At 37.2% G+C, this 10949-nt stretch overlaps 1 protein-coding gene across 1 annotated transcript; it reads left to right on the top strand.

Moving 5' to 3' along the window:
• Positions 1-3225: 3225 nt before the first annotated feature.
• Positions 3226-7799, top strand: LOC112017809 (pentatricopeptide repeat-containing protein At5g21222). Its single transcript, XM_024050267.2, is given in 7 exon segments — positions 3226-3491; positions 4800-5066; positions 5576-5720; positions 5723-6025; positions 6028-6482; positions 7159-7501; positions 7504-7799. Coding segments are annotated over 6 exon segments (1458 nt in total). The 5' UTR covers positions 3226-3491; positions 4800-5063; the 3' UTR covers positions 7713-7799.
• Positions 7800-10949: the final 3150 nt, after the last annotated feature.

Here is a 10949-nt window from a genome sequence, read left to right as displayed (position 1 = left end):
CGTGCGTATGAAGCTTGCATGCATATGCATACTTGTAGTGTACGCATACAATTGGGATGTGCACACATGCCCTATGTATGCGCACGTATACTCTTGCCCAAAAACTCTAATTCGTTTTTAGTATGTTGTTTCCTTTGTTTTATTCACATGTTCTAGCCTCTGTTTAAGCTGTTTTTCCTATCTTTTAGTTTTAGTTTCCCTATTTTATTTTGTTTTGTTTTGTTTTATCTTTTTGATGCTTATTAGGTTTTATTTATTTATTTATTTTGCTTAAGTATCATGAACATGCATTTGAATATAATCATGCATTGATGCATAGGTGCAATGTTGTAGTGAGGTAAGTGAGGTAAGTCATGCATAATACTATGAAAATGCATTTGATTTGGTTGATGGATATGATATGGTTGATATGCTTGGTTGAATCCCTTGATTTTGAGGTCTAAATGCTATAACATGTTGATCTTGATCTACCTTGTGATGTTTCTATCCTTTTAGATATATGCTTATATGCCTTGATAGGTGAATGATTAGGCTTGGGATGATTATGCCATGTTGTTTGCTTTAGATGCATGTTAGTGTGTGTGTGTGAGTTAGAATAACATGTTAAATATGCCTTTAATGAGATTAAGACTTGGAACACAATGAGTGGAAGCTGACCTACGGGTCGAGTGGGGTTAGGTGCCTAACACCTTCCCATCCCCATACCTAAACTCCGGACACATGCTCTGGTAAAGACCAGTCTTTCTATGGAGGACGCTATTTTTATGGTTCCTAGACCTAAACTAAGTGGTGACTCCATTCACACCCTCTGCCATGGTCCACCCTAGGCCAAGGCACATTCACCTAAACATGAAGATGACTCGTTGCGGGCACTTGTGCCCACACTCTGCTCTGTCTATCTTAGGTCTTGTTTTGTTTTTTTGGGTGTTTGTTACAAATGAAAATGTGATCTTGGACGAAGTGGCATTACTGATGGTATCTTTGGATTTTGTATTGCATATGCTTACACATATGTTTGGTTATTGAGAGGTATGTTTCATTTTCAAATGTTAATTGCCGTGTTTATTTTAATTTCTTCATGTTTCAAAATTTGTTTAATTTATTTTTGGCTAGACAACTCACAAGTCACAAATGTTGTCATTTTATTTTTGATATGCTTCAATGATTTATATTAAAAGGAACAATGTGCATGGGGACAATTTGCAACACAGATGGACTGAAGAGCCAAATGCAGATTGTTAGTATTTAAACATAAAGGCAAGTTAGAATTCATAGTAATTCTAGCTATTATATGGGCAGTGAAGTTACCAGATCTTTCAACCCAAGAGAAAGAGCACCTATTAAAAGGAAAATGCTAAACTAAGGACATTACTTAAAACAGCGCTAATGAACCAATCAGGACTCAAAGACGAGGAGAGTAGGTCGATGCATCCTTTGGAGTCACTTTCGAAGATGACACGGGGCCAGCCTTTAAGGGAGGACTGTTGGACCGTCTAAAGAAGAGCAGAGGCTTCAGCTTGGAGAGGGGAATAGGGCTTGTGCATCTTGGTCCGTACATGCATCACCTTGCCGGCATGGTCTCTTGCAATAGCAGCTAGGGCTGTTGAAGATGTTGATAAGGTAGCATCCACGTATACCTTTATCCAGGTATGTAAAATGTTTCGGGTATTTTTTTTTTTTATTATTTTTTTCACTTTTATGTAGTTATTTTACGCTTCGTCCCAAAATTTTTTGAAGTAAAATATATTTTGTAAAATGTTTTCTCATTTTCAAGTGTTTATTTTCATGTAAAATTTAGTTAAACTTGTAAGATGTTTTTTGTTGACCATAGAATCCTTTGTAAAAAATTGTAATATATTTTATCTTTATAAACAAGGTAAAACATTTTACAAAAACACACAGTGGTCCTCCCTGCCCCATCTAGTGGCTCGGTCACCAGTGCCTCAATTCTAATAGGGGGTGTCAACAATTAGGTCATCGAAGGCAATAGTCAGACAGTCGAAAGTATCGATCTAGCAACTGGTGCTAGCAGTTCGATCGACAAAAATGTCAATCTAATAGTTGGTGCCGGCAGAGTCGCCAATTTGGTACCTAGAATGGAGGTCTGGTCATCAAACCTCTAACACCATCAGTTGAGCTGACAGTTTTGGTGATTTGTGAAAAACTTTACATATCACACCAAGCTCCAAAAAGTATTTTACTAAAAATGTTTTAAATGTACAATGTTTTACTTCGAAATAAACCAAGTGCAAGGGTGCAGCCAGGATTTTCTGTTTGGGGTGACCAAATTGTGGTACTAATATATTAGACAAAAGTCCAGATAAACCATCATACACATATATAAACCTTAATATTTTAATACTAGAGTATGTCATAAATTATAAATATATTATTATATACAACAACTTTGACATACGTATATTCAAGAGATAAATTTTTAGGAGAATTTATCATCTTTTAAACTCCAATGAGTATATAAAATTATAAAAGTTATTTAATTTGATGTTTAGACATGTACAAAAAATGAAATTGAGAAAATAAAAACTACATTGTCTCTATAACTATTAGATTAATGGACAAATTCTATTATTTTTTAAGGCATAATTCACTAACTTAAATATTTTGTTTTGGGGGGGGGGGGGGACTCTTATTTTAGCTAAATTTTTTTTTTAAAAAAGAAGAAAATTTTAAAATTTTGGCTCTAGCTCTACCACTGACAAAGTGTAAAAATACACGTGGATGGTTTTTTCCAACTAGGAAAATGGACTAAAATTGTCACAAAAAGTTGTGACCCAAATGAAATTACCCCTAAAAATGAGAACTAAAGGAAACATGTCTAACTATCTTCTTTTTTTTGGATTGATAATAAGCATATTTAATTTTTAGACTTAGTATTATTTTGAATTCACAAAAAATAAAAATATTGCATTCTTTTTCTTTTTCTTTTGTTGATAAAAAATAGAAATTTTAGTCTAGAATAATATAATCTAAAGCATATATATGTGAAGCTTCTCCTTTCGAAAAATTGAACTTTGGCATTTACCCTCCCACTCAACAAAAATTTTGTATTTAGACCATCTAGCGGGAAAAAATATTGCATTTTTATTAATAAGAAATCTAAAAACTTGTCCTTTGAGGAAAAAAAAAGGGGGGTGGGGGGGTGAATTTTGGTGCGGTGAAATGGGCTTTGTGTTAAAATTTTGACCTTGCTTATCAAACTGTCGTGGCAAAATCTGCTCCCCAAAAAATCTACTCATATTTTTGGTTCGCCACTTCTCCATGCCACTAGCCTCAACATATTATCCAACCAAAATCTCAGAATCTGGTATGTGGATGAGATTCTCTAGTGGATGACTGGATGTCACCGCACCAACACAAAAGATCACTACACTACTACGCTACAACACTCATGGGCTACTACTACTACAACCAACCATGCAAACCACTCTCTCTCTCTCTCCACGCCTTGCAAATTTGGCTCAATTAAACAGGTACCGCTCCAACTGAAACATACTTCTTCGTGTCATTTGGGTATCAACATTGCTTACAAATAACGTACTACTATATATATATACGCTTTAGAATACTTTGTATTTGGTTTTAAATATTGCTTTTTTTTTTCTTTTTTTTTCTTTTAAGTATTCTTCTTTTCTTTTTTGCTTCAGCAAAATTGTGTCTTATGGATTTTGAAAGAGAGAAATATAAAAGCATAATTGGGTCTATTAGTTTGACAGTTTTGGGTTTGTAGTGGAGTGCTTAGAAAATGGAATAATATATATAGCTCATGATTGGCTAGTATGATCATCAAATTTTTCATTGTTGGTGACAATTTAATAAAAATTTAGCATTTAAGTAGGTTGGGTGGGATCAAATTGAACTTTTTGGTGTCTGCTCGTTGATGGATTGATTTGCTTCTGCTTTTGTGAGCAAAATGCAAGATCACTTCTCTATCTGAACATTTGGTACTTCTTGAACTGCTGAACCTACTATCTGAACATTTGGTACATTTGATTTACCTCTAGATTCTCACGACCTTCACAAGTAGCCCCGGAAATTTCTGTTTTATTTTGAGAGAAAACTTCACAAATCATATTTTGGTATGTCTGGCATCAGGGTTAGGATCTGCTCATCCAATTGAATCCAGTAGATGACCATAAAACTCTGTTTATACTGCAAATTTGTCGAGCACTGGGTTTTATTCTCTTGTACAATTGATGACCATAGAATTCGGATTTTGCAGTGACCCATTATTGCATATGATGGTTTTATCTTCATGGTTCTGTCTAGTAATGACACTGTAAAAGAGTGTGGCAAGTTAACTGTTTCAAAGGACCATTCAATCTCATGTTGCATGATTATGATATGGAATAAGTATTATTAGCTATAAGTTGAAGTCATAAATTGGAATTATCATAATATCACCGCAGCGTCCAATAATAAATAGGAGTGGCATCTTTTGTCGCACAATTGAATTGACCTTATACAAATGAATATTTAAGGGGGGGGAGGGGGGGGGGGGGGAGAAATTGATTGCATTAGCAATCAGCCAATCAGATTAATTGTCATGAGAAAGCATATTGGACTTGATTTCCATGCTGTTCAAACCATTGTGGAGAGTTTAGTGACTTCTTATATACTCACCATAGTTATTGATTTAGATAAATTGTTTCTCCTTTAGTTTGCTTCGTAACTTCCTAGTTTTATTTGGTGACTGCACAAATCAACTTGCTGGAAAGCTACATTCAAACGGCTCATTCTCTTAGTCAAATCTTTGTTTAATTTTTGGTTGACCTTTCTAGGTTCTGCCTAGGAGGAGACACTATTTTAACCATGTCTTGAGAACATAAAGCTGAGGAAGAAAGTGAGATATAGGGCTTCTGGCCTTTCTGTTTGATACAGTAGCCAGACATAAGTCCGACCTAACCAGGAAAGTGGTACAAGAACGTATTGAAAAGCAGGTTGAGAGATATTGGGAGATTTTTATTCTGGGAAAGTCCACTGTCATCATGGGTAAGCGCCAAGGAAAAATCACTAGCAAGAAAAGAATTGAAGCATCATGAATCATGGTAGTTATTTCATAAACTTGTTCATTTATCTAGTTAATGTAATTATATCTGCCTTGTTTCAGCTTTATCTCTGGTTTATCAAATATTTTTCCTGCTCCTAATTTCTCATAAGTTCAACATTAAGATCAAGATGTCTTATTGTCTGCAGCAGTTGTCTCAGTTACAGAATCAGCCCTTTGTTGCTACAGAGTATTGGCTTCGTTGTGATAAATTTTAATGTGTACTAAAAGTATATAATTAACTGCTTAGCATTTGCTACCTTCACATTGCTTGGAAACTTTGATTCTTCACTCCAAATTCACATATTTTCTGTTAGATAGTGCAGTTAGATAGTTGTTCACTTAGCCGGTTTGAGATCAGTTTCAGGAAAAAAAAAACTGTAAATATTTTATATTTAATGCTTGGCCTATTTACAGTCAGAAATACGTCATAACTTATAATAATAATGTATCTATATTCACATGTATTGATGGTGACATTCACATTCTTATAATCTTTGAACTTCCCAGGAACCATATGTCCACAAAGAGGACCAATTACATTCAATGTCAACTTCTGTAGATTCGCAAACTAAATCCAACTGCCCTGTTTGTTTGGGCAACCGAGGTTGCCCAACAGTGCGTTCAAGAACAAAATTGATGAGTATTTTGATAGAAAAGGGAAGCCTCAAGAAGCCCATTCCATTTTCAACAGTATTACAGAAGAAGGACACAGACCAACTCTTATAACGTATACAACTCTTGTAGCTGCCTTGACCCTTCAAAAGCGTTTCAAGTCCATTCCTTTACTCATATCTAAAGTGGAAGAGAATGGACTGAAGCCAGATTCAATATTGTTTAATGCCATGATCAATGCTTTCTGTGAAGCTGGAAATGTTAAGGAAGCAATGAAAATTTTGCACAGGATGAAGCAGAGTAGATGTAAGCCCACAACCAGCACTTTCAATGCCCTAATTAAGGGTATGGAATTGTTGGTAAGCCAGAAGAATCTCTGAAACTTCTAGAGCTAATGTTGGAGGAAGAAATGAAACCAAATGACAGGACATTTAATATTCTTGTTAGAGCCTGGTGTAATAAGAAGAACATTACGGAAGCATGGAATGTGGTATATAGGATGGTGGCATCTGGTGTGCAACCCGATGTTGTCACCTACAACACACTAGCAAGGGCTTATGCTCAGAAAGGGGAGACAAGTAAGGCTGAAGGAATGATATTGGAGATGCAAAGAAATAAAGCAAGGCCTAATGAGCGTACATGCGGTATAATCATCAATGGTTATTGTAAAGAAGGTGATATGACAGACGCCTTGAGGTTTGTGTACAGAATGAAGGATCTTGGTGTACATCCAAATCTTTTTGTTTTCAACTCACTTATCAAAGGATTTCTAGACCTTTCAGACAGTAATATGGTTGATGAGGTGAGTTTCCATCAGTAGTATTCAATTTATTGATACATTCTCTTTTGTGGAATTATACTCTTTGAGTAGCTTCCATCCTAGAATCAGGAAATAAGTTTTTCGTCGCTTGTAAAAACAACTTTCACACTGTTGAGTTAACTTCTTTTCTAGGTACATTCAATTTTGTTAGAATGCTTTGAGTAGGCTTAAGAGTTTATGCTATAAATGTAGGTGCCCCATGGCTTTTGAGGATGGAAATGAATAATTGTGTTTTTTACGTTTAGATGGAAGATCACAACAAGGTGATCAAATCTTCTATATGACCAATCTTCCAATTTTGTTTTTGTTTTTTTAAATTAAATATGACCAATCAGCACATATAAGAAGTACAAGAAACATTCTTGTTTCATACATTTTTTATGGTTATGAGCTTGCAATAATATGCATCACATCCCCGTAATTGAAACATTTGTTTTCACTCGATAGGACTTTGGATTTAAATTTTATTTTTTAGACTGCACTCTAGGGAAGTTATACAATGAGAATCCCTGGAGAAAGAGTAGTTTCAGTAGAAAATTCATGTTTCATGTTAACTGTAGCACTCTATAGGGACCACAGCATATTGAATGCATCTAATTTCTTCTAACTTACTATGCAGTACGCAGACATTTACTTAAAAAAAGTATAAATTGGACAGGCACTGACATTGATGGAAGAATTTGGGGTCAAACCAGATGTGATAACATTTAGCACCATAATGGATGCATGGAGCTCAGCCGGGCTAATGGACAAAGGCATGAAGATCTTCAATGACATGGTGAAGGCTGGAATAGAACCTGACATCCATGCATTTAGTATTCTTGCAAAAGGCTTTGTGCGCTCTGGAGAGCCTGAAAAGGCTGAATCACTCCTGACTTCCATGGGCAAATCTGGCGTACACCCAAATGTCGTGATCTTCACTACCATCATCAGTGGATGGTGCAGTGCAGGTAAAATGGAGCATGCTTTGAGAGTTTATGAGAAAATGTGTCAAATGGGCATTCCCCCAATTTGAAAACTTTTGAGACTCTAATATGGGGATATGGAGAAGCAAGACAACCATGGGAAGCAGAGGAATTGATCCATGTTATGAAGAAAGGTGTTGTTCCTGAAAAGACCACTATTCAACTTGTTGCCGATGCTTGGCGTGCCATTGGTTTAGTGAATGAAGCCATGAGAATTTTAATTACTCCGAGAAAGAATGTGAAGTAGTACAAAACTATAAGAGGGTGAGATACCAGAGGATAGTTTGCAGATTCATAAGAAACAAAATGTTAGTGCTGCTTATTCTAATCCTTTGCAGGTTGTGGGGATATTTTGCTTGATATCATGATATAATATCCTCTGTAAGTGTATAACTAAAATCCTAACCAATAGGTTGAAGCCAAACTTGAATGCATTGATTGGCCAATATCAAGCCACATTTGTTACAGGAAGCATTGCTAAAAATGTGTTGTTAGCATAAGAAATGGTCATAAATTATCATAAGGATAAAAGTTACTTAAATGTGTGTTTTGAAGGTAGACATTATAAAGGGATATTATTTAGTAAAATGGGATTTCATTTTGCTATATATATATATATATATATGTAAGGACACAGTTTGGGTCCTAGCCCAAAGGATAAATGAACGTAGGCCTAAAAAGCCCGATACAATGAAATTTTAAAGAGTAAGTTGGAAAACTGGGCTTAAATGAGTTGGACCACAAGTAAAGTAGGTTCAGATGACAAGAAAAGAAAGATAGATTGATTTAAACTAAAGAAAAACGTCACCGGCACAATCCAAGGAGATCAGTTCTTATATATTTCTCTCAAATTTGATTACAAATTCAATTCTTGATTACTACAGTGTTTATCTTTTAATTTCTCGATCACTTTCTTTCAGGGTATCTCTTCTATTTTATACTATTTTCACCTTCCATTTCCACCATCCACGTGTAGATCAGATTGTTAGTGTTGATTTTTGTCCCATCAGCACATTCCTGAAATCTTTGGGTAATAGCTGTAAGGCTAAAAGTTACTGTTTATGTATCACTTCATCATTAATGCGGCTAAAAAATTAGCTGCAGATCATTTAATGTGGTGGTAGCCGCTTTCCCTTTAGATATTTCATGACTTTTCTATGTCCTGTTCCTTCCTGATACTTATCCTCATTCATGGAATGATCCAGAATGTTACTCCCGATGGCAAACCACACCCTCTGACCTCGGTTTTGCTCAGTCGAGGAGGTATTCTTCCTCAAACCACCCTTCTGGATGGCTTTAATTGGATTTCACTTCTTCATTTACTAACACGGATACTTATGAAAGTGTTTACTCGTCCTTGGATTGTTTAACGTCCTCAGGTTGGGCCCCTGGCCCAATATACACATAAATATGGGCTCCTGGGCCTATCACCCCTACAATAGCCCCTCGAGATTCTTCTTTCTAGCTCCTCGGGAAGAAAGGAGGATTTCGATGTAATGATAGTTCCTCCGCACCCATTTTACATCACCTCTGAAGGTACGAATGCCCTTTTTAACTGCCCAAGGCCCGCTTCTGATGCTTTGGCATACGAGACTTGCCCTCATTAAATTTTTACGGTTCCATGTTCCCCACGTTCTATGGTGCAATGCAAATCCAACGGCTAAGGATTTTGCTGGGGATTTTGATATAAATATTGCCTGAATCAATCACTCATCTCACTTTAGCATTCATTTCACTTTAACATTCATTTCACTTTAGCACTCATACACTGAACCTGCAAACTTACCCAACTCACTGGTGCCCTCATAAATACCAAGAGACTATCCGAGGATAATTTTCTTCTTTCTGTAAGTCTTCATAAACCTTTTCACTTTATTTTTCCATATACTTTTCTTTTCTTTGTACTTTTCTTCTCCTCGGCTCCACTTTGTTCTTTCAATCTTCTTAGCCCCTTAGAATGGGTAGATTCGCCTGTTTGGTAGACTCCGCAGAGAATATGGAGAATTTTAGAGCCCAGTATATGATTCCGTCTAAAGTGTCACTTAGGTATTGTAAGGAAGGAGAGTGGCATTGTGGGTGATTAGCAGTCGAAAACTTCAACTCTGAACCCATCAAACCAAACAGAACAGTCCAAAACAGATGGACAAACAGAAAGAATTAATGCTGTATTGGAGGATTATTTAAGGCATTATGTGACTACCAGCCAGAAGAATTGGGTTGACTTATTGGATTCTGCGCAGTTTGCCTATAATCTGCATAAGTCCTCTTCAACTAGAATGAGTCCATTCGAGTTGGCCATGGGGCAGCAACCTCTCACACCTCATGAGATTGCTAAACAACGTGTAGGAGGCAGGTGTCCTACAGCATATAGATTTGCTATCAACAAGCAAGAGTTGATGCAGGAGGCACAAGATGGCTTGTTGAAAGCACAGAGGAGAATGAAGAAGTATGCTGATAAAGGGAGGAGGCCTCTTGAGTTCCAAGTGGGGGACAAAGTGCTGTTGAAACTAACTCCACAGATTTGGAGAAAGTTCAAAAGTGAGGCAATTCACAAAGGTTTAATTCCTAAATATGATGGTCCATTTGAGATTGTAAAGAGAGTTAGTGCTGTAGCTTACAAATTGAAGCTACCAGAAACATTATAGATTCACCCAACGATCCATGTAAGCTTCTTAAAACCTTATCATGGAGATGCAGATAAGCCTACAAGGAATGAGGCAAGGCGTGCCCCATCTACTGTCATGGTTCAGTTTGATAGAGAAGTGGACAAAATTCTTGACAAGAAGGTGACAGGTTATCAAAAGGGAGGAAATACGATAACTTTCTACTTAGTAAAGTGGAAAGGGGCGGCTGAATCAAAAGCAAGTTGGGAGAAAGCATCTACGTTATGGCAGTTTGAGAAACAGGTAAAGGAATTTGAGGATACCCTACCGACGAGGACGTCGGCTTCTTCTGGTGGGGGTGGTTTGTTAGGAGCTTTACACGTTGCTGATGATGGCATGAGGAATTGGAGTGCTTGGACAACATCAGGCCAGTCACATGGCTCAATGTTTTCTCAACACACCAATGGCTCCTCATGCCTATCTAGTGAAGCTCCTAACTGCTCATTGAGGGGGACAAGCCCAGTCTCCCTGCTAGACTCATAGTGAAAAGCATGATGAGGGGCAGCATGTGGAGGCACCTTGCTCCATATGATGCCCCAAGGCCATGGTGGAGGAGGACCATGGTGGGCAAAGACGGATTTTGATGTTAGGCAACAACAGGTGGTGCTAACCTTACATGATGATGCATGACACTAGTGGCTTGGTTGATGGTTGCTTTGTGTGTGGGCTTGGTGGCTTGAATGCAAGGCAGTGCTGGGCTGCTGTGATTATAATATGCTATGCAAGGCATTGGGCTGGTTGGTGCTGGCAGTAACTTAGTGTGTTGCATATGGACATGTAATGTGGGCTGTGATGCTGATGAGAAGGGCTTGAGCAGGGGG

Source organism: Quercus suber, unplaced genomic scaffold (assembly GCF_002906115.3).
Source record: "Quercus suber isolate HL8 unplaced genomic scaffold, Cork oak 2.0 scaffold_102, whole genome shotgun sequence".
Lineage (NCBI taxonomy): Eukaryota > Viridiplantae > Streptophyta > Magnoliopsida > Fagales > Fagaceae > Quercus > Quercus suber.
This window is presented reverse-complemented; position numbering and strand designations above follow the sequence as displayed.